Consider the following 25,430-nt stretch of genomic DNA (forward strand, 5'->3'; position numbering starts at 1 on the left):
TCTCACCTTTTTTCTTCAGGAAGGCTTTTCTGGTGGCCAAGGGACTCTCACGTACTTTTGGGTTCTGTAGAAATTTTATAGCGGTGGTAATCTGTGAAGAGACGAAATGTGATTTAATTCCTCATAACGAGATAATGCGAGAGGAAGAAGATCTGCTCTGCAGCAAAGTGATGCTTTTAACAGTCCAAACAACAGTCTAGACCTTCTTTAAGGAAAAAGGTTCATTATAAATCCAGACAAAAATGGATTCAATTTGCTTCTAAGACCCCCCCACACACACCCAGCAGTGAGGAGGAAGACCACCTGACCACTTTCCAGCTAAATGTGGGGAATGACCAAATCAGCAGTTATAAAATTAGCCCATCAAGAGTGCCGGACAAATGGAGTATGGAGCTTAATTTGCTATTACCCTCTTAAAGACAAACTTCCATTCTTAAGTGCGCAGTGGAAGAAAATCTATACTTAATGCAGAGGTGATCATTTGTATCTAATAACTTGAGAATCCTAGGCTGAAAAACTTCAGTAATTCTTCCAGTTAAAAACCTGCCATGATCAAATCACCCAGCCTGAATGTTGTAATGACTTGAAACGTTAATGCACTAGAACGTTAAATAGCATCAGAACATCAGTAGTTTTAAGTGCACTGCGTTCATCGATTCTATTATGTTTTCCTTCGAGATGCACCTTAATTTTTCCACCCCAGTATGCGTTTCCAAGAATTTCTCAAATGGCATTAAAACATAAATTTGAAGTGGGCGCCATGAAGTGGCGCCTCCTAAAATAGATAAATATGTAAGAACACGGAGAAAGGGGAAAGACACTGGAGGGGAGGTTTAGATGACTTATTATCGCACCTGTGGTCCCCGTGATTCAATTGTAAAAGTCATCCCTCTAATAGGTTGAAAGGTTTTGATTACTCTTCTTTTCTCTTAGTGTTGAAAGATACAAAGTGATTGAGCGCCCTGCCAGTGGTAATTCGTTTTGGGTAATGCATTGCATATACTATGAACCTGTTTCAATCCAAAAGAATTGCAGTTTAAACTTGTCCGAGGGGTAGGTGTGGCAGGGAGGCTGAATAAAGAGATAGATTTCTGTGACAAACACACACAGTACAGTAGAGGAGGCAACTTTAAGGAACTTCTGTATATATTTTACTTTTTCTCTAGGAGACTATGAATGCGCTCAAAAGCTTAATAACACTTTTATTCTAATTAGGTACACACATGAAAATACCATGCAGCATCCAGTGACTTGCTGCAGAAGTATACTATATTGTAGGTCTACTTTAAAGGAGTAGAAGCGCTGCTGGGTCTTTGTGGTAATCACATACAGGTGCTCTTTGGATCCTTCAGGTGTATTGTTCTTATTCAAAGTACAAAATGCAAGTCTCATTCAAAAATAATCCAAGGTACACTGTAGTGTTTAAACAAAATTAAAATGCCATCATTTTATATGGCAATAATTGTTTAAAATGACCAATGCGTCACAGTGTGTAGGATTTGGCGACATCTAGTGATGTGGTTGCAGATTGCAACCAACTGAATATCCCTCCACTCACTCCTCCCTTTCCAAGTATGCGGTAACGTGTAGCGGACTCAATTTTGACGCTAGAGGGAAATATTGGTATCATATTAAACATAGAAAACCTAAGGAACCCATTGGTACCAAACATGTCAGACTAGCTTGTTGCGAAGGAGGCTAAATAACGCTCCAAACTTGCACAAAATTTTGGCGAGGAAAAACTGGCATGGCCATTTTCAAAGGGGTCCCTTGACCTCTGACCTCCAGATATGTGAATGAAAATGGGTTCTATGGGTACCCACGAGTCTCCCCTTTACAGACATGCCCACTTTATGATAATCACATGCAGTTTGGGGTCAAGTCATAGTCAAGTCAGCACACTGACACACTGACAGCTGTTGTTGCCTGTTGGGCTGCAGTTTGCCATGTTATGATTTGAGCATATTGTTTTATGCTAAATGCAGTACCTGTGAGGGTTTCTGGATCAATATCTGTCATTGTTTTGTGTTGTTAATTGATTTCCAGTAATACATATATACATACATTTGATAAGAGTATTAAATACTTGACAAATCTCCCTTTAAGGTACATTTTGAACAGATCAAAAATGTGATGACAGCCCTAGTAAAAACGTGAATGGCTCTCTCGAGAGGCAGTGTTTGGTTTGTCCGTTCTGTGCTAAACATGGTGTTGCAACATGGCGGACTCAGTGAAGAGGACACGCTCCCTATGTAGATATGGAGGGCTCATTCTAAGCTAATGAAAACACAACAATTCTTACTTTCAGATGATTCTATACAAATGAATAATATATTCCATTTCTTCTTATAGATCCCCTTAAATGTTACACACTGTTCCTTTAAGACAAATGCAGGAACTTCAATAGTGAATTTTATCAAAATGTACCAGATTCATCCCATGAGATGCTGGCAGCATTTATTTAGACACTAATCTACCATTTCACTGTGACACTAGCGTGACCTTGATGTACATATGGGTTACGCAAGCGGTATGGAAGTTCCTGTATCTCTATACGCTGAGGGCTTATTAAAGTCAGTCACCCGGAACCTTCATTGTGACAAGCAGATTAAACCATTTGCATGGTGAACCCCCCCAAACTGATGTTCTGGGCCAAAAGATACAGTCAAAACACAGAGAAAATATCCCCTTTGATAACAAGACCAAATCATTCTGCTCTTGGCAAAAGCTCTTACTGTTCAAGTAAGCGAGCCAATGAGACTACTTGTGTGGTAAAAGGCAGATAAACACACTGAGATCTAATATTCTAATATTTGTTCCAGTAAACAGCGGAGTGATGTCGGCCCTGTGAGAGGTAATGACCTAATAGAGGAGGAATATGCTGAATGAGCAAACCTTGTTTACATTCTCTTAAAAATTTCAATAGCACAACATAGACAGAAAATTGTGTCAATGTTAATTGGCGTAAGTATGACATCTTAGCGAAGACCGCAGCTAGCTCAGCGGCAAACTAATGAAGCAAATGTCCATTTGGTTAAAACTGTAGTGGTGGATCTTCAGGGAGAGGAAAAGTGCACTTCTTAGCAGATGACATAGATGCTTTGCACAAGTTCCACCCAGACATCTCAATCAATTATAACCACATTGCAGAGATTTCAGTCTTGTCTTGTTATTGACTTATGGATCATCCCAGTTATAGTGTTGGGTAGCACACAACTGGGCTTTTAGGGGGGTAAAATGGATAACACTACAAGGCACATTTGGGGGCTGGCAGTGTAAATAACAAAAATTAAGAAAAAAAATGTCCTTCCTTTTGGAGAAGTATTTTGTTGGTTAAATCAACGACTCTTTTGTAAAGCTTCTCGTAAATCTTTTGACTGCTAATGCACCAAAGTGCTCCATGTTAAGAGCAATAATCTTTACAAACCGGATAACCAATAAAGTGTCAGGTAAAGCCGAAAAAGAGGCGGAAACTCAATCATAGGAAGAGATAACATTAACCAACACACTTAAAGGGAGTGAAGTTGATGAACGGACAAGATTACAGCGATGTTATTGAGTTTGAATTGGACAAGACTTCTGCACTGCGCACGTCTGAAAATTACAATTGCGATACCTTTGAATTGTGAGAAATGAGAGTGAAATCCAGTTATGTTCGAACCACATGGTTGGACGGCCGAGGGAATCCATGTAACCAGTTGTGTATTTTTGCTCTAACTAGTAACAGCACTTAACTACAGTAAGGCCTATGGATGTTTTTGCAAATGTGCATTCTGGGGTTTCGGGATTGGAGCAGTTGGGACATTCAGACTTTCTATACTGAAACTGCGACACACTGTACGCCCGATGATTGGTTCTTGTGGCTGGTTTCAGTGTTTGAAGTTACAGGAAGTTTCAGTATTTAGAACAACAACATTTGAACCACAACAGATTTAAAAGACGCCTCGCAAGAAATGATTCAAGACTCTTGTTTTCCGGTCTTAATTACTTGAGCCGAATCAACCCACCAGTTAACAAACAATTACTCTGAACGGAAAGCGTTAAATAAGGTCAAAATGCAGCATTTACAACTGGGACTTTCCCCTCTTAGGCATTCAGAGTGCATTTTAGCAGCCTGCTGTGGCTCTTTGAAACGTTTTAAGCGCTGCTTTTGCGTTGCTGAGGGCCTCACATTTATCTGCTCTGTGCAGATAAATGTGCAGATCTGCAGATAAATGTGCAGATCTGTGTGAAAAAAATTCAACTCGGAGCGGAAAAGCGCCCGACGTCATTAGCGTTTTTTTTCTTCACATTGTGGTGACTTTTGCTGGATACCCGGGGCTTTGCGACTTTACCAACCGTAGTTACCATTATTAATTATAACTGGAATGGCACTCGGAGAGTGCAGACCTTCGCCAAGGTGCCCGAGTACGATTGACCCCCCCTCGCCGTCATCATCCACGTGTATTTTTGTTTATGTTGAGATCAGCTGTACGTAGCGGAGCATCGTAAAACACTTCATTCGAACCGGACAGAAACAAAATAAAACTTGTCGTTGTTACTCTTTCCAACAATCACCAAGTGAGCTTTGGTCAAACTCAACTGTAATTTCTACAATTGTCCCCCACCCCCCGCTCTCTCCCTCTGAAGGAAAGAGGCGGGGTCATGCATCATCAACGCGTCATCAGTTACACCCAGAGGGCTAAATGTTCTAGCTGATCAGAATCCTTAAAGAAATTCCTGAATCCGGATCATGGTGATTTTTGGCCGATTCAGCATGTTGAATTGTCGGTGGAGCCCGTCGGTGAAAGAAATCACTCCGATTGGCTGTTCAGCTTAAACAAATCAGTGCACAAGAAGAGAAACGGACGTGAGGAAAGCAAGCCAGCGAGTAAAGTCAAAAGGGCATTTTTCATCTTTATCTCATCTGATCATTCCAATACACGGATATTTTCACAACTACAAGACCGTCTGGAATGAAGCTAAGTGGTGAGTGAGAGTGGTGTGAAAATAGTCGGTAAAACGCTGTTTTGTTTCATTTGTTACATATCATAACAACGGCTTGTTTATCCGCCGTCCTCGGTCTGACTGTTTCCCTTTTTTGAGTGATGAATACAGACTACCGCCGCCTGCTGGTGTGGAGAGTTATTTCCTCTCACGCAGGCGCAGAACGTACGTGCTAACTGGCCGTCGGCTGTCGTCTTTGCAGTTTGTTCAAATGCAACTTGACGGCCAAGACAACGGCGACGTGACACAACACAATGGGCCGTATGGGCCTTAATAGCCAAAGGCTTAATTAAACTGCCATCATGGTATCATGGTATCATGGTATCATGGAACAAAACATAAAAAGACGATTCAAAAGTTATCAATCTGCTTTTTTTTTTCCACAGAGAAATAAACTGCCATGCACTTAACATCTTAATCCAGGTCATCTATTCCACAAAAAGGTATATGTACACATTTAGTCTGCAACAATGAAGACATTCAGAGGACATGATGGAACCAGAAGTTGGGTGGGGGGGTACAATGGAGGGGCTAAAAGGAAATCATTAGCACGTATAGGATTCAGTCTCAGTGTGAATCAATTCATTCCAAATTGCCCCGGCCTGTACATTTGTGGAGAATATGAGCCTGATATAATAACAGACTGATAGACATGAACAAAAATTGTGTTAGGCCGGTCTCAAATTTCACCCCCCAAACACACGTTTGAAGGACCAAAAGCGAGAGAAAGTGAGAGACGGCGAAAAATGAAGCTCTATATTAATTTGGTGCTTTCATGGATGATTTGCTATCAGGGAGGGCCAAGCTGTCTTAAATGACTTAACCCAATACCTTTCCTGATACCAGAGCCCGACCAGAAAGGAATGAAGTTTTAATGCAATTATTGTGTTTCCTTTAGTCGCCCGACTGCTTGATGTGGCCCGGCAGTGCTTTTTAATCTTTTTTGAAAGAGCAGCTTTAAATGCCCTTCTAATTGTGACATCTTTCCCGCCTTGATGTGACCTTTTAGCAGAGGAAGTAAGGGCCTCATGGGAGCAGCAATAGGGAATTATTGACCCTGAGAGACATCAGGAAGTGAGGTGCAGACCCGACAATTTAGCCAACCCTCCACATCCACTCTGGTTCAGACGCTGCAGGAGCTTCGACTGCTCTGCGGGAGCTGAACCGGTCTGACAATGACTCTACAAAAAGGAACTTTTTGTGTCTTCTTCTCTTTTGCTTTTCAGAGAAGCTACAATGTGAGAAAAGTAAATTTAGTAAAATGTGATAAAAAGGAGTAAAACATGGGCAGTTTTTTCTTCTTCTCCTGACAAACTATGAGCTGCTTTAAACCTACTTTTACATGTTAGAACGGTGCAGTAAATATGAATACAGTGCTTTGGTTTTGTTTCTTATTCTCCTCTCTGAATGAGAGTCAATCTTTATCGAGTGTAACTTCCGAAATTTACAGATCAACACAGATGAAAAAGGGGCCATGGAAAACTTCATTGACATTTTGCTTTGCAAAGGTTTAAAAATAACATGCAGCGCTGTATCAGTGTCAGCGTTAGAGCCACGGGCAAGGCTACAATCATGACATCAAAAGCACATTATGCAATTTTTTTAAGGGGAGGGGGGGTTGGTGGACGGAAATCAAGCTTTTTTCAAGTCCACTGCATGTACAGACTAAACTTTCCATTCAGAAGCGTTTCCCTATCAGAGCGCTGTCATCACAAACATGGAAAAGTTGAGCAGGTTCAGCGGTAAGAAACACTGGGGGCTAAAGTACATTTGAGGACATCATTAAACTGTAAAAACTGTGCAGTAGTATAGATAAATATACTTAATACAGCCTTAGGAGTTCTACTAAGACTATCAAGAAAAAAGAAAAGTTCATTCCCCTCTACTATGATTTTAAAACATATTGCAAAACTACAGCCACATACTTGTGTTTTATGATTCCATATGTTAGGTATGCATGCTGATGTCATGCGATTGCTTCACTTCTTTCATAAACTAGAAAAAATATGGGTTAAAAAAAAGTATGTTTTTAAAAGGTTGGGGTTTAAAGAAAATAATTCAGCCTCTTTATGATCAGGATAAACAAGATACACATTTTTTAGTGCAGCATGAAGAAACAGCGCGTTTTAAAAATAAGACGAGGCAACAACAAAGTGAAGCTTTCTCTTTTATTCTCGTGAGATCTGAACCTGAAGAGAAACACGTGGCACGCAGCCAATTCAAAACTAGTTTGAGAGATACGGCATAAAGCCGAGTCTGACATTTCATAATGTGTAACTGTCAGTCGTGCTGCCTGGGGTTGCCCTTGCTAAACTAGCGAGACAGATGACTGTTTAGATAAGGACGTCCCCAGCGGGGCCCTGAGAGCCCCCGAGAGCCTCGATGACTAAAGAGCAGCGACTCCGCCAGTGACACCTCACTTTCACCCACTTTGGACAAAAATACTTCTATAGCACCGCAAATTCCTTTTAATTCAGGTAAAAGGGCCCAAACCGTGAGTCTGGAGCGGCTCTGAGAGATGAGGGTCATCAGAGATTAACCCATGGCACTTTAGCAGTGGGGGAGTCGCAGCGGAGCACAACAAACTACTTAGCCACCACAAAACATTCAAGCCCCTTTCTCAGCTGCAATCCAGTAATGGATACTTCCTCAGCTCCTCGATTGGTCAAAATGTTTTCATACAATAATTTAATTCAGAAACACATTTACAAAGCAGGAGTAATCAATTTTAATTAGTTGATTTTTTTTTCATTCGCATAAAATTTAATGTACTGCCATCGATCTCCTTTGTTCTTTAATGCAGTGCCTCTTTCCTGTAATTCGAAGCTTTGCTTTTTCTTTTTTCTTTTTACAGTCAATGATGACATTCTGTGACAAGCGATGCTCTTTGGTATGGAGGAGAGAGCGTTACTTAACACAAGAACGCTCAGCATGCAACTTCAGACCGGTGGAATGTGCTAAATTATGTGGCTGTATTTTGACTTTTTTCGAAATGTGTTGCGTATGAAAAGTTTTGTTGAAAGAAATGAAAAATCAAGCACATGAAAAAATGTTTTAAATACAATAAAAATGTGTTGGATCTTTGCTTGCTAACTCTCTTCAGATAAAAAAAATCATATTTAGTTTATCTTATTTCACAAAATAACTGTGTACAATTTTTTTTAAATGAACAAAAACTAAAAATTAGGGATGCACAGACACCGGATCAGATATCTGCCGATAACTGACACAAATAGCTGGATGTCGGTGACAATGGGGACAATCGATTCTATGTTTATATACATTATATATTGGAAGTTTTGACTAATTTGTTGCTGCATTAAAAACGTTTCCACTTGAATTGTAATTCCTGTTAATTTCTAAGATTTTTTACCAAGTTGATGGTGTACAATTTATTATTTTAATAAAAAAATAACAATTTATTTATCTATATTTATGTATTTATTTGTTACATTTTGTTTTACAAAGTTAGGAAAACAATATTTAAGTCAAGCCTGATGTTGCCTTACACACAAAGAATGACTGAGGCATACAGGACACAAGTCCTTTAGACATATTTTTCCCTCATGGAAATATTTGGGTCAAAGTGGTGGGACATCTATGTAAAACATAAATGATACAAAGGTAAATGATATGATATAAATTAGGGATGCACCGATATCAGGCCAATACTGACTTAAATAGCTGGATCAGGTATCAGTGACAATGGGACCGATCTATTCAATTCAATTCTACGTTTATTATATACTGGCATTTTAATTCCTAATTAAGTTTTGACCAATTAGTTGCTGCATTAAATTCTGAAGATATTTGAATAATAAATAATTCAGTAAATATATATCTATGCATTTATTTGTTACATTTTGTTTTACAAAGTTAGGAAAACAATATTTAAGTCAAGCCTGGTGTTGCCTTTACACATAACAGAATGATCCCAGTCACTTCCACTCAGTGAGGCAAACACAGCTTATTAATTCAACACTGGTATCAGATCGGTCCTCGGTATCGGCCGATACACAAAGCTCAGGTATCGGTATCGGGACTGAAAAAGTTGGCTCGGTGTATCCCTAATTATAATGTGCTTTTAAGTGGTTTACACATGTGTTATCAAAAGTGAAATAAAAAAAGTTTGGTTGCTCATCATCACTTGAATTTCATAAAAACTTGACAAATTACACACTTCCTTTTATCTTATAAGATCATTGTATGTAAATCTTTAAAAAAAAAAAAAAAAAAGGAACACTGAGCTCAATAAAAACTATTCAAACATTTTGAAATATAAGTTTTTAACTGACATTTGAAATTTCTTTTGTGAGCAGAAATGTCAGAAGCAACCGGCTATGAGTCACATAAACGACACAAAGGCTTTTCTTAAAAAACTGCCACCGCTCCGTGTGCGTTGTCCTTCATATCATCGAAGGCCCGCCAGCCTTTCACATTCAATTAGTTGATTGAGGCAAAACGCAAGCGGCACCGGCAGCAAACAACGTGAAGCTTGTGTCCGAGCGACACACCACAGAAGTTGTGTTGTGGTGTCAAGAGGAAGAGCCGCCTCCGTCACGAGCAACTTACAGTGACAAGCCTATCCTCCTCTGTTGATCCAAACTGCTCCTCTCACCGAGGCAGCACCCACCCAAAGACACACACACACACACACACGCCCTGTTAATACACACGCACACACAGCGACGCAACTCACTGCGATATGCAAATAAAGCAGTGAGCTGGGGTGAAGATGCAGCGAGTTGGCATGGGTTCTGTGTGCAGTCCTTTCAGCCTGCCAAATTGACTAATAAAACTAGAATAGAGAGGCCGGTGACAACAGAGAGAGAGGTGTCCTTTTATTGATCAAATTATTCCTTCTTGGGTACACCCTGCCACCGGATGAGAGTACGCTCACAGAGACAACCAGGCAGATTGTGACATTCCAGTGACATTATAATCGCGCGTCAACCCGTCTCCAGTCAATAGGCGGAATGCACTAATCGTGCGTCTTGGATCAGCAATTTCATGGTCTTCAAAAGGGGGCCAGGAATTGGTGGCATGACCCCTCCACACGGGGTGAGACCCCTCTTTCCTCAGCGAGTGCCACAGAGAGAAGGATGGTGTTACGGGGAGATGCATGAAGGCGGGAGCAGGAGCCAGAGAAGATTAACATCGCCATCTACTGGCGAGGGGTGGTACGGGTGGAGTCACAAGGGGAGGGGGGGCCTGGCAGTTTACCCTCGCGGCCTGTCTTTCACTGAGACCTGTCAGAAACATTTAGACACACTTGCCAAGACAATGGGCCACACATCTACAGCGGCAGATAAAGTCAGAGTGAAATCACCGTCGTACGAGGGAGGAAAACGGTGGGCCTTCGTTTGTTTTTTTGGAGAAAGAGAGCAGGCAGAGTCTGTTCCTGATCACACTAAGTGACAAAGAAAAATGTTGGCCAATTCTCCTTCTTCTGGAGGCTTCCAGCTGCCAGTAAGAATCTAACCTCGAGAGTAGGATAAGCATAAAGGGAGCGCGGTGCTGACAGCGTCAGAAAACAACACTCATCGGGGTCGCAGAAGTAGCAGTTCTCTTTCTTCTCGTTTAACCCGACGCCAGAGAGGATACAAACACGACAGCTCGTCAGATCGCATAATAATGCTTCGTTTCAACCTTTCTGAGCCGGTAGAGGCTTCACACACACACGCTGGAGATTTCATGGGTTATAAAATGTCATAAAGCGTGTGTGTGACATTTCGGTTTATGCCACACCTAAACATAATCCACCTCTTCAGACAGAATTTTCAGGTTTTGCAACATGTTTGCAGATTGTAAATAATATCCGACGTGACAATTATAGCATATAATCAGCACACCTAGTCCTATACAACTCCATCCAGATGTCACGCAATGTTCCTGCATGTATGTTCTTTCTTTAGAGGTACTTATTGTTCTGTCTTCCTCCTGATAAGGCCAATAATTAACCTAAAAGAACTCTCCTTTAAAAGTCTCCTAAAAGGGGAAGATTTAATCACATAAAAACAGCAGAAGGGAAAAAAAAAAAAGGAGTAATCAGAAAGGAATGTCAGCACCCATACTTTTTGCGACAATCAAGAGTTGCAGTGGTCAAAGTTTAGGCGTCGACACCCATCTGAACTCTGCATCAACTTGCGCGGTGACAGGGTGGGGAAAAATACATGTTTTACCGGGCTCATCCGAAAGAAAGAGGAGCAGAGAGACGACCCACAGCGAACCACGATAATGTCACACGGGGTGGCGTGTTACAGCAAAGGGGCTGAGTTGGCAAGCAGCTCAGCAGCAGACGCGCACCTGTTCTGACATTTTCTGTCGACCTTGACACAGAAAACACATGACAATGCCACTCTCTGCATTTCAAAAGTACAGGCTGTTTGACGGAGCCCCTTCACTTCCCCCCTTTTCTCGTCCCCATGATACCTAAAACTACTTTCCCACGCGGTGCGGACGGGGGGGGGGAGAAAAGGCATGACGTAGTCTAATAGATGTGAGGAGGGACGGGCAGGAGTCATGTAACGACAGTAAATAACTTAAAATCTGATAACCAACGAGAGTTTTCCGCAGGATTAAAAATCCAAAATTCCACAGTAAACACAATGTGCAAGGGGACAAAGAGGCCTCTCAGCCTTTATTCTATTTATTCTGTTTCTATCATCTCATTCTCACCCGTTCTTTTGAAGTTCATGGCAGAGCCACAATGCATTCATCCGTCTACTATTTTAATCAAAGAGAAAGCAAAGCGCCGCTGCCAGGAGAGCTGCACAGGAAAACAAATGCAATCTTCCTGTTAATCACTGCATTAACAAGAAGTCGACAGTCTCGACGCACATGCCAGGGAGGGGAGCCAGTCCAGGTGTTGGATAATTGTCAGTTGTGCAAGTGGCTACGGTTGCTTTTTTTTTTTTTTTTTTTTTAACTGTGCCAGCCTGTGTTTCACTGCTGGTCTACACTTGTGCCCCACCTTAATGATAGCTTTTACAAGTCCTCTTTCTGCTGAAGGCTGCAGACAGACACAAAGAAGTCTTGGCAGAGAGGTTTCTTCTCCATGCTGACTGTAGCGGACTACGGATGAAGGTTTGAGACTGTCCCAGCTGTAATCAGCGCCAAGTGAAGTGTAGCTCGATTTTAAAAAAAGCATGAGGAGCGTCTAATTTAAATGAAAGGCCTCAAAAAAAAACACTTTGTAAGCATCCTGTTTCTGGAAAACAACCATATATATTTGAAACACATCGCGGTAGGCCGGAAAAAACAACCCGCCAAGACAGCAACTTGTCAGAAATGATTCACAAAAAACTCCGTCATGTGCAGGTGAGGATAACGTCATTCAGAGCTCAACTTTCCATTATAACACAAACTTTACAGTAATGCCCCCCCCCCCTGTATCACACATCTACAGTTAGGCTAATTAGAGTGCAATATTTCCACTTAAGTGGCTCTATTTTTTGCTGGTTTTAAGATAATTTATCTCAGTTTCTGTATTCCGTCACTTTAATTTTTGTAGCCTGCAGAGTAGCCCTCTATCTCTTTTTCTTTTTTTCTCCAGATTCCCCTGATAAAGCCACAATCTCAGGGCGCCACACACAGAGAAACTACTGAAATCCCATTAGCATTTTGCTTTCATTATTTTTAATCAAACCCAGAAAACTGACACATATTAATTAATATCCATTACCAGTTTTTTTTTTTTTTTATGCCCCTCTCCCAGAGAAGACGTTGGGGGGAAAAAGAAGCAATTAACTTAACAAAATAATCAAAAAAATTGTTTCAGAAATCCCTGATAAATGTCATGTGAGGTCCCGTCTAAGTGTAAGAAGTGTAATACATTCTTGCTGTCATATTCCATTAAACTGCTATTACAGTCCTGATAGAACTATTAGTCACTACATTATTAATAACATTAATGTATTTACATTTTTGGTTGTACAAGCCTGCTTTCATGCAATAATTTATGAAGCAGATATGTTATAACGTTCCCCATCTCGGCTCTTTTGTGTTTATTATTGATTGTGAAAACAGTCAAAAATCCAAGTCTGCCCTCCCCCCCACCCATCTTAATGTATTGGAGTGGGCTGTTTACATTAAAGGACTGGAATAAAGTGCATTTACATCTGAAGCATAACTTCATAATTTACATTCCAACATTTATTAGAGGTGACAAACGAGCATTTGGTCCACTCGTGCTTTTCCACAATGCAGCACTCATTCAATCCATATAAATTACAGCTGGGCTAGGGAGTGCAAGAGCAAATTATTTTATTATATTTATGCATGTATGACTCTATAGGGGGTTACTAAGACAAACAGGGAATTACTTGATTAGGCCAACTGTGGTTAACAAAGAAAAGAAATATGAGGCGGAGGGTCGGGCCAATCACATTCCAGCATTATTTAAATGTTTGGCCTCAATTCAAAAATCTAAAAAAAACACACAGATCTTAGTGTAAAAGCTTACGATCGATAACATTGTTTCATATATAAAATGAGTAGATTGTTTTATCTTCATTTTACAGTAGACTACTGTGTATTTTATGCAGTATAAAGAGCTCTTTAAAGCATTGCTGTTCTAATAGCTTACGCTGAGCTAGAACTAATATTATTCAATTAAAAGAAACTTGCCTAAAAGGCAGTATTATATTACATAATTAGACAGGGCAGCATTTTCAGAAGTGTAGTTACAAATGCACTGAGGGGATCCCAGCATTTGAACAAATATTCTGGCGCTGTAGGGGAGCTTGCCGACAAATTAACAGCTAATAACTTACTGGGAAGCCAGATAAAAAGAGAAAAAAATGTTCCCCAAAGTGTCAATTACAAATAATTTTTCCTCTGATTTCCCACACTCGTGTAAAGCCTCCATGTGCTAAAAAGCATTTTGAATGGATGTGCCACAATGTGCATGTTGTTCATTTATTCTCTTGTTTTTATTTTTACACAACGGAATTCATTCACGGGGAAATAATTCAGCAGCGGCAGCAGGATTGTTTAGGATGGCTCTGAGAGCGTATGGCTCCCTTGTGAGGGGCACTCGCTGGTCAGAGAGGAGGAGAGAGAGACAGACGGACGGCTTGCAGGGACAAGGGGGGAAATGATGGGGGATTCAATCAAATTCATGTTCATTAAAATCAGAGGACATCACAAAAATTAGAAAGATGCTGACAAATCAAAGGGTCTCAGTACCTGAATTACCATAGTCATTTACTTATTAAAGCCAGGATGCTTCCTGTCAATCAAGAGCCATCACATTCTCCATTTGCGGGCGGAAAGCCGGGGTAATTGCTTCTCATACTAATCAACACAACTTGTGTAATTATGCCTTGAAAGTGACATTGGAGGCTGAGAGCGATGTGAGCAGTCTTGACAGCGGAGACATCTCAGATTCATCGGGAGATTTCCAGCCTCGCTGCGAGGAGACAAGCCACTCTCAGACCAAGTTACTCACTCGAGCAGTTTACAACCATAAACACAAAGAAAAGACGATAAATCAAGCCGAAGTAATTACAAAGCAGAATGGAAGAGTATAAAGGAAGCTCGGCTCAATAAGGCCACTTTCCCAAGTATATTGAGGCAAAATGACTGCGCTGTAATTAAACCGGTGTCGTATTTCTATCATTTCTTAAGTAAACATATTATGACAGTTCACTAAATTGTGGGAGAATAGGAAATTACAGCTCTGTTACCATGCTGTTTACATTAATGTACTCGCTGAGACGAAAACCCTGCAAATAAATCCCTAAGTATTCATTAAAGTTCATTGAATTCGGCTTAATCACAGACTTTGCATGTGTCTCCAGAATGAACTTTGGGTAAAACTGGCGTTAACATTCCTCCGAGCATTGGAGAACTATCCAAACCATATTCCCAGGCTGCATCTGTCACCAGTCACACTGCGGCCCAGCCGGGGAAGGTCACAGCGAGGTCAAATTACTGCAACAAATCAAGAGCCACGGGGCCACGACATCATGAGACTCTATCTACATAAAATATGCGTATTATTGACACGCGGTTGACAACAGCTTCTTCTTCATTTACTATGAACTTTACAGTGAATTAAAGGATTTTTCAATGCTCTCATGAAAAATCAAAAGGGCGCTATTTGTCGGGGGGGTTCTAGTCCGGCTCAGCACATGAGGCAGAAACCACAAAATAAATAAAACGTATAAAAAGGGTTGGACTCATCTGTGCTCATCGTTTTCAAAGAGCTGGGAGGAACCATCAGGAAAAAAAAGTCACCAACATCAAAAAGAAAGTCGACTGATAACTCTGGCATACTATGAGGGGGAATAAGAGCAATGATTTCATCTGCGAACAGAAACGAAGATGAGAGATTTATGGCTCGTAAAAAAAGTTCAAAAACCAGAAATCCTTGTCTGTGTCATCCCTCGCTCATAACCTCCAAACTTTCACACATGTTGAAGTAAAGAAGAGCTCTTTTGTGGCCAAATACGAGAAAAAACAAGTCGAGTTACCGACATAGAAAAGAGAGGCTTTTACAGGAAAAGCCTGTGTGTGATTCACCCGCCGCGTTCAACTCTAATGAGTCAAAAAGTGTGACCTGCACTTAAACAAGAAGTCACAGCCAGAAGCTGTAAACTCATTCCCCCCCCCCACCCCTATCCGAGCCAGCAACGTCGGCAGGACCTGGAAGATGTGCTCCGAGCATGCACGATAAATCTGACGTGAAATCATAATCATAAAAGCAATTAGCTGACCCTGCGCCACTTGTCCTTGGACATGACAGTGAGAATTCATACAGAGTCCTCTAAGGAGGGCCGGCTGCCGGGTTGGGCGAGGAGGGGGAAAAAGTGCAACACAGCAACAATAAAATGGAGGGCCCTTCCTGTATCATTAACCACCGAAACAAACAGCGCATGATGCACAATGAGCGTTACGTTGAGAAACAGAGAATTGAGCTTTTCAAAAAGAGAAAACTTCCACCACGACCACTGAAACAAACTGTGGTGTGCATGATGTTTCACATGTAAACATATTGAGCATGGGAAATAAAATGCAATGGATCTCATGTCATCACCACATCCTACATTAAAAAAAATAAAAAGTTTGAAATTAAACATAAAAATATGAAGATTGATGCCTTCCACACATGCCTTTTTGTTCTGTGCTTCTGCAGAGCATGTTTACAGTCAACGTGACAGGATGCTGAATCTATTGACTGCGAGATGGCAGGTGATCAGATTTATTCGACTTTTCTCTTTCAAGGAGTGTGTTCGAATCTGAAAAATCTCTCTTCACACACCCTCACAGTCACACACACACACACACACACACACATTCAGTAGTTTTCTCGCCATCACTTCCCACCCAGTAATTACAGCGAGGCCGAACTAGTGGCTGCCACCTAGTGACCGTCTTCTCCAATAATCATGAAATATCTCCATGGCTCGCGCCCCCACTCGGACCATAACTCTCCTTTACTGCAGACAGCTCCAATAAAGGATTACAATTACAATTAAAGTAATGAGCAAAGAGGAAAAAAGGAAAATCTCAGAGAAGGTTCCCTCGACTAACTAAATGGTAGCCTAGTTTCTTGACAGAATGGAGTTACCATACCAGACTCATTACCGGCTCCCATTTCTTATTCTGCCCCAATAATTAATTTGGGGCGTGTTGAAACCTGGAGTCCTCAAAAATTAAAATAATGGTTTTGAAAGTGATGAATGCGAAATGAATTGAAATATGAATGATGGAATAAGAGATTAACTTCTTGTTATTTTTGCTTTATGGTGGTGGGAATGTAAAACGGTTCAAATCACTTAAAATGAACTTGTATTTTCAGTTCAGTCGTATAATCCGGTATAATCCGCGGTGGATAGACTGGTGTTAAAAGGACGTACTGTATATTTCCACTAACACATGCTCCATGGGGGGAAGTCATTAAGGACAAAAAAATAACTGAGTCAAGGCCCGAGAGTAACCTCTGACTTCCTGGTATCACCACTGTGTTACATTTGTGTTACACCCACGCACAAGTGAAGAAAAAAAAATATCTTTTTTAGAGCTAACATATGAGGAACATCTGTCTCGTGGGGCTCAGCAGAAGAGCCGTGAGGGAGAGCGAGGTGAAACGAGGAGAAAAAGAAACAGAAAAAGACAACAGGGGACAGTAGTGGCGTCGGCGGCGGCGGCAGTGCCTTCATGTCGCTGGCTGGACCGATTACTGTTGGCACGTCCTCTGCCAACCTGCCAGGTCCCCCGCAACTCCTGCACTTAACACACTGTTCCCTTTCCACCCCTCCACCCCCCCGCTATAGTGTGATGGCTATTGCAGAGGGGCTACGGAAATTTGGAGACTGCTGAGCCAAAACAGATCACTTCAAAGCGGCTTATTTAACGCTTGCTAAATTTTTCATCACAGTCGCTTAATATCCTGGGGAAGGGGAGCTTTTGAAGTTGCTGTGAGACCGGGGATGTTCTTCTTACAATTCTTTTCCCCCTCCCATTACCACCCTCCCTCTGCTGTACTAAAACCCCCAAACCTAAATACACACACACACACACTCGGTTAACACTATGCATGCATGCACACACACAGAGGTGTGCAAATGGTAGAGATGCACCTCCTGATGCACACATCAACCACACGCTTGTGACAAACGTATGCACTTTCATTTGGGGCCTGTGATTTTTCAGTGTGTGGAGAGTAAAGGACAGGCCTAAATCTACTGTCTAGTTGTGGTTTTCCCTTTTCTTGTTCTGGAGGTTCACAATCAAAATCAGTGACAAACTGACTGCAGTCTGATGATTTGATGCTCGTCTTTTAGAGAAGCACCAATACCGGATATCAATATCGATACTGACTCAAATAGCTGGATCAGATATCAGCAACAATGAAGCCAATCTATTCAAACTATGTTTATATACTATATACATTATATACTGGAATTTTAATTCCTGTTTAAGTTTTGAACAATTTGCTGATGTGTGATTTATTATTTTAATAATAAATAACCATTCAATACATTTATATCTATGTGTTTGTTTGTTTCTTTTTTTTATTTTACAAAGTTAAGAAAGCAAAGTTTAAGTCAAGCCTGAAGTTGCCTTACACTTACAAGAATGATCCCAGTCCCTTCCAGACAGTGAGGCATACAGCTTATCAATCAAACACTGGTATCGGATCGGTGCTCGGTATCGGCCGATACACAAAGCCCAGGTATTGCTATCAGGACTGAAAATGTCAGATCGGTGCATCCTTATTTTTATTTGTCATTTATGATAGTAAAACAAAAAATCTGTGGTTTTTGGACAGATGGTCAGATAAAACAAGGAATTTCAAGATGTCATTTTGGACTTGGTAAATTAAAAAGGCTTTTTTTCTATTAAATAGACAAAAGATTAATCAAGAAAATAATCAGCAGATTAATCAATAATGTAAATAATTGTTAGTTGCCGCCCTAACGATTATTTTTATTGTCGATTATTCTGTCGATTATTTTCTCGATTAATCGATTAGGGGCTTGGTCTATAAAATGTCAGAAAATAGTGAAAAATATCAATCAGTGTTTCCTCAAAGCCCAAGATGACGTCCTCAAATGTCTTGTTTTAGTCCACAACTCAAAGATGTTCAGTTTACTGTCATAGAGGAGTAAAGAAACCAGAAAATATTCACATTTAAGAAGCGAATTTGGAGTGTTTTATTTCACTCAGAGCAGTCAAATAAGTTAAAAGAAAAAGGATTTACTTAATGCAACTACAATACAGGTTTTATGTTGAAGAAAATACAACATTTAAATCTAATATCTAGTCTCATATCTCAGTCTTCTCCGACGCTACTGGATGTCATGTTGACGTATTTACTGGTTTCAGAACTGACCCTGTTCTCGTATCATGTGATCAGAGGGATTTGTACACATATAATTATTGTTGTGATGTGTTTGGGTGGACGTGAAGGCGACGAGGGCAGAGTGATCGGAGGAGACGAGGGGTGAGTGTGGGGTGTCACTGCAGGGAGAGAGAGCACGGAGACTATAGGGAGACACCGGCGAGAGACTGGCAGGGGTTGTGATGAGTGGAAGGTGGGAGGAGGAGGAGGGGTGGAGGGTTATAGACTGAGACGAAGCAAGCCGTGGTGAAAGCGAGCAAAGAGCAGCGCCAGAGGCAACGGCAGCGGCTGGCAGCGACTGGTATACCAGTCAACCACGGAGCACACGCACTCAACCGCCCTTTTTCCTCTCTCTCTCTCTCTCTCTCTCTCTCTCTCTCTCACTGCAGGTCCAGACCTCCCCCCTCTGGCCTGGATGGTGGCAAAGGGCCGTGGCACCGGCCCCTGAGCTGGGCCCTGCTGCCACAGAGGAGAGCCCACGCCGTGCAGTGTGCCAGGGCCTGCTGATCTGGGCGAGGTGAGTCAGAACCTGTTAACATGACTGGTGTCCCCAGCCTGACACACTGGCTTGTCTGACATGCACATGTGCACATAAATGTTACACAAACGTGTGTGTGTTCTCTCTCTCTCTCCTCCTCTCTCTCTCTCTCTCTCTGCCCTCCCAACCCTGCCAGCACTCCCTTTCCTCTCATCCAGATAAAATCCTTTCAGACATAAATTTCAATTATTCACCTCATCCAAATAATGCCATGTGACAAGAATTATCCCTACTGTAATAATCCACTTAACTGGGAAAGAGCAGCTCATCAAAAAGAGAAAGGAGAAAAGGGGTTGGAAGTGGTGGTGGTGGTGGTGCGGGGAGACTTGTCAACCAGTCTCGAATCAGGACCCTCATAACAAGAATTCCTTCCCTTTTTTGAGGAGGCAGTCTTGAAGCGCACTGGGATGATGAAATTGAAGTAAATTGAAAGAAAGCCTGGGAGAATGCTCCCACAATCAATAACCCCAGGATTAAATTAGCCTTGGCATGAAGGGATGATGGGGGGGGGAGGATGAAGAGTGAATGGTGGTGAATGACATTGAGACATGTAGGCTGAACAATACAGCACTCCTATAACCTGGATGCTGCGTCCATACAAGGACGGGCGAATGCACCTGTGATGTATTCCATCCCACTTAGCAATAAGTTCTGGCTATAAACGTTGTCATCGCTTGAGCCGAGCGACGTCTAACGAACACTTTCCTTCACACATTACTGAAAAACAGCTGATTATGGCTGCAACTAATGATTATTTTCATTGTTGATTAATCGGTCGATTATTGTTTGGTCTTTAAAATGTCTAAAAATGGTGAAAAATGTGTTTCCCAAAGTCCAAGTTGACGTCATCAAATGTCTTGTTTTGTCCACAACTCAAATATATTCACTTTACTGTCATAGAGGAGTAAAGAAACCAGAAAATATTCACATTTAAGAAGCTGGACTCAGAGAATTTAGACTTATTTTCTTAAAAAGAAAATTCTCAAATTGATTATCAAAATAGTTGGCGATTAATTTAGTAGTTGACAACTAATCAATTAATTGTTGCAGCTCTACAGCTGACGTTTATTGTCATTAAATGTCACTGGCTTTGCATTGGACAACTTATGAGGACTCTGGAGACACTGGGTTAAAAGGGGAACAAAAATATTATTCATATTCCATATTATCTCTATAGCTTATTACTGGATATGTATAACTATGCAACTGTAATGCAGCAATGAAGCAATATGTACAGGTGCTGTGTCATCAAAATGATATTTCACTTTTCTACTACATGAGTAACTTTGTTTTTTGCGGGCGCAGGGAGGATTGCAGGTTTGAAGTGTGACTATGACACAAAAGTTTGACTATGACTATTGGCAAACTAATACAAAAACATTCTGGGTCATGACCCAAACTGGAAAACAATGGGCCAAACTAAAGACCACAAAGCTATGTGGTAAAAGTTTTACACTAAACATGATTAAAGCAACCGTGAAGCCATTGTGACTGCTAAAATAGACCTTTCCTGCATGCTTTTTACTCTCTAAAGACAAGGAACATAAAGTACACTCTCATTATGAGCTTCTGGGGACATCAGTGTGGGTGCTAAAGTGACTGGCTGCTAATTGGAAGCCTTCAACACTTGATCTCCCTCGGGAATGTGTAATATCATCTGATTAGCCGAGGAAAAGTAGTTTGTTGATGAAAAGATGAAAACAAATTTCTTTAAGTCACTGGATCATAAAATAACAAACTCACTGTTCCTCAACTGTGCGTCATCGAAAGACAAGAGCATGCCGACTTTCATTCTCTCCAAATACTACAGCAGCTGATTTCACTGGTTTGCACACAATCAGTAGCTTAAGTATTTAAAAACTTACATTTTTTTCATTGAGAATCATGGCATATAGCATTAATCAATATTTTAAAATGATCATGTAATGAAGAAAACATGGTTTTCTTTATTACATGAGATTAAATTTATATATAAGCACTTATATCAAACAGGATTACTTAAATTCTTTTGTTATTCTAATCTATATTACGTTATCAGTCAAGTAGTTTGTATTAAATACTGGGTACTCACTAGTGCTTCTCTGGGGGGAGCTGCTGCTGCTGCATCACCTCCAGGTGGAAGGCCAAGCTGAGAACATAAACAAACACTTGTATTAGAGCGCCATCTACTGGAGGACAGAGGCTACAGCGATGTTTAGATAGAAGCAGAGGTGGAAAGTAACTAAGAACATACTACAATAAGTACTGTTCTTAGGTACAATTTTGAGGTACTTGTACTTTACTACTTTATACTTCTACTCCATTACATCTTAGCGAAACATATTGTACTTTTTAACTCCACTATATTTATTTGGCAGCTTTAGTCACAACTTACTTTGCAGATTTAGATTATTAATACAAAATAATCATCAAACTGTGATGTATAGATTAAATTACCCAGCAGTATATAAAATAATTAAAATGAGCTCCATGTGCTGAAAACATTCATGCATCAATAATTATAATCCAATAATATAATATATATATATATTATTCTGAAATGGGCTATTCTGTATAATGAGTACTTTAAGTATATTTTGATGTTAATACTGTACTTTCTTTTACTGCTCCAATACAATTCAGAGAAAGATTTTGTATATTTTACTCCACTGCATTAATGTAATACTTTCAGTTACTAGTTGCAGATTTAGATTAGAAATACAAAACATAATCAACAAATAAATTCTGATGCACCATCATCGGTTAAGATAAGACTTTATTTAAACTTCAAATTAGTGCCACCGTTACCAGCTGCAACAGTAACGTGATTTATATTTAATAATAATATATACAATTCTAAAATGGTCCATTTTGCATAATGAGTACTTTTTACTTTTGGTACTTTAATTATATTTTGATGCAGATACTTTTGTTCTTTTACTTGAGTAAAATTTTTAATGCAGGACTTTCACTTGTAACAGAGTATTTCTACACTAATTTCTACTACTAAGTAAATCTAAGTACTTCTTAGTGGTGACATTTGCAGCAAGCAAATTACGATCTATCTATCTATCTATCTCACAGATTATTGCTTCTGAAATTAACAAAAGACAAACTTAAAAAGTACAAATATTAAAGTCATAACTTTACGAGAAAAAAGTAATTTCCTCCTCCTCAAAAGAGTCAGTTTCTCCATCAGGTCTGTGTGATTCTTTCTTCAGAATAAACTCAGTTTCTTGCACGATCTTTTCAAGGTCCTGATACTGATGATAATGTGGTGCTGATGTGAAAAAGATGATGTAATTGGTTATTTGTGAAACCTAAACTAAAGTATAACTTCACAAGATGCTCCACGTTCCTCATTTTCACACAGCTGCTCTATTTCCCCTCTAAAATAACACGTACAATTACTACTTTATAATATTATGACTTTATTCTCATAATATTAAAAAAAAAATCTCGTAAATTTAGGACTTTATTCTCATAATTTTACGACGTTTTTCTCTTAAACTTATGACTTTATTTTGATAATTTTACGACTTTTTTTCTTGTAAACCTATGACTTTATTCTTATAATATTTACAACTTTATTCTCATAATTTTACGACTTTTTTTCTTGTAAACTTCTGACTTTATTCTCAGAATATGTACGACTTTATTCTCATAATTTTATGACTTTTTTCCTCGTAAACCTACGACTTTATTCTCATAATTTTACGACTTTTTTCTCTTAAATTTATGACTTTTTTTCTCGGAAACCTACGACTTTATTCTCATAATTTTACGACTTTTTTCCTCGTAAATCTATGTCTTTATTCTTATAATATTTACGACTTTTTTTCTCGTAAACCTATGACTTTATTCTCATAATTTTACGACTTTTTTTTCTCTTAAACTTATGTCTTTATTCTTATAATATTTACGATATATTTTAGATTTAGATTATATTTTAGATTTATTTTTTCTCCCTCAAATGTGGCCCTAATACTCTGTCATAGAATGCACCTAAACTCTAGTTGTTAAATTATTATATGCATAAGCATTTGTCTAAACTTGTGCCCCATTTAATACAGAGCAGTAAAGGAAATAGCAAAACATAACCCATAACCTTGATAGATTTGCAATAAGGACTAGATGTTCTTGGACAGATATCTGTCCTCCTGCACCAGTTGATTAATTTCTCAGAAAGTTAATCATTGTTTAGTAAATGTTAACATGCTTGACAATCATTCAGTTGAACTATTCACATTTAATTCTGGATGACATAACTGAAATTAAAAGCCCTGTAAATGTAGAGGCACAGTGTAAAGCTGTCCCTGCAGCTGCATGTATGAGGCACAACTTTCTATAACATGTGTTACATGTGTTGTCAGCAGTTTAAACCAACACAGTTGTTATCAAAGAACCCAGTTCAATCCAGCAGACTAGTTGAGGCTTACAGTGACCTTTCCACATCATGTTATTACCTGCTCATAATAACACAGAGAGGAGACTACATGGTCAGGTGGAAGGAGGTACATTTGATCATGGTGCTAAATAGCTAGACGACCTAGTAAACAAGTTTTAAGTGCAGAAAGCTGGGCCCTTCATGTCAACACCAGCATGTCTGTCTGTCTGTCTGTCTGTCTGCAGAGGAGAACTTTTGCAGGAGCTAGCTACCTAGCATGCTAACTAGCTAGCAGGCTAGCTGTGGCTAACAGAGCAGTTCAACTAAATAAACTGAAGTCATTAAAGAGTCACAACATCTTAACACGTTATTAGAGTCCACTGTGGTGTCTGGACACTCAGAGGTACATGTTTGAGTTGTATAAATGTAACCTGTGTTGGAGGATCATGTTGCTCGGTGGATGCCATCTTCATCTTCATCTTCCTCTTCCTCCTCCTCGGTTAATGCTCTCAGGCTGCTCGATGAGCCGAGGTCGACTGCTTTTCCTGGAGGAGACATCAGCAGTCCATAGTCCATATTCATATCTTATAGTATATAGAATATAGTATATAGAATATAGAATATATAGTATAGTATATAGTATATAGTAGTTTATTGTTATATATTCATAACAGAAAGTGACAGTTTTACTCATCAGAATCAGAATCTTGTTTATTGCCAGGTGTATGAGGTAAACACTAGGAATTTGCTTTGGTTTTGTTGGTGCAAATAAGCAGTATAATAAAAAAGAATAGATAAAAACGTTAGAATAAAATAAGAATTAAAAAAAATTCATTGAGTTCAGTGAGCACATCAAAGTTCATATGAAAAGCTTAATTATATTTTGCCTGGAGCCCCTTTTGTTTAAAAGCAAGCACAATATCACCTGGATTGTTAAAGCAGGGCTCTAGACTAGCTGCGACCAAAATGATCGCATATGCGACCTTTTTTGGGGAGTGCGCGAGTAAAATTTGTACCTATTCCCATTGTGCAAGGGCATGATCATTACTATTTTGGTAACAAGGTAAGAGCGATGGATATTGCAGATGAAAGCAGTGCTTTTTGTTCGATGATGAAAATGACTGCACGTTTTGTGTAGCGCGCCGTTATTATTAAACCTCCGTGACAACATAAACACACACACATACACATTGTAATCGCCTGATCCGTCCCGCACGTAAACACACACACTTACACACGCACACATAACATGTGCCGCCGGCCTCTGATCTCAGGAGCTGCAGCGTCAACGGGGAATTATTCTCAAGTCAGTGAGTTAAACTTTCTAGTAGTTACAAGTAACGTTACAGTTAGCTAATTTACTAATGTTAACCACTTATTTACTTTGTCCCCTTTGGGTAACAAGACTGCAATGAATGAATTTAGTCCGTACCAACATGATCTCCTCATGACAGCAGCATCTCCAGCAGCTCCTCCAACTTTAGAGCGCAGCTAGCAGGGCCGGTCATAACTTTTTGGGGGCCCTATGCAAAATCTTGTTTTTCGACCAAACGCTATTTTTTTCACAGCATTATAAAATAGATAATAGAAAGGGAATTATGATTATACATATTATATTTAAATAATCACAATTAATAATTATGTTTTTATGCAAATAACCACTACAGTTGGCAATAAAACCACAGTTA

At 39.9% G+C, this 25,430-nt stretch overlaps 1 protein-coding gene across 2 annotated transcripts in view; it reads right to left on the reverse strand.

Annotated features, from left to right (window-relative positions):
• pex14 (peroxisomal biogenesis factor 14) overlaps positions 1 to 25,224 on the reverse strand; it is a 62,509-nt gene extending 37,285 nt beyond the window's left edge. For both annotated transcript variants that reach the window (XM_074645120.1, XM_074645122.1), the window contains exons 1-4: positions 25,115 to 25,224; positions 24,174 to 24,287; positions 21,448 to 21,504; positions 7 to 91 (exon numbers count right to left, since the gene is read on the reverse strand). In XM_074645120.1, coding sequence (XP_074501221.1) covers positions 7 to 91; positions 21,448 to 21,504; positions 24,174 to 24,221 — 190 coding nt within the window. In that variant the 5' untranslated portion in view covers positions 24,222 to 24,287; positions 25,115 to 25,224. The remainder of the gene's footprint in view (positions 1 to 6; positions 92 to 21,447; positions 21,505 to 24,173; positions 24,288 to 25,114) is intronic.
• Between the last annotated feature and the right edge of the window lie 206 nt (positions 25,225 to 25,430).

Source organism: Sebastes fasciatus, chromosome 8 (genome assembly GCF_043250625.1).
Source record: "Sebastes fasciatus isolate fSebFas1 chromosome 8, fSebFas1.pri, whole genome shotgun sequence".
Lineage (NCBI taxonomy): Eukaryota > Metazoa > Chordata > Actinopteri > Perciformes > Sebastidae > Sebastes > Sebastes fasciatus.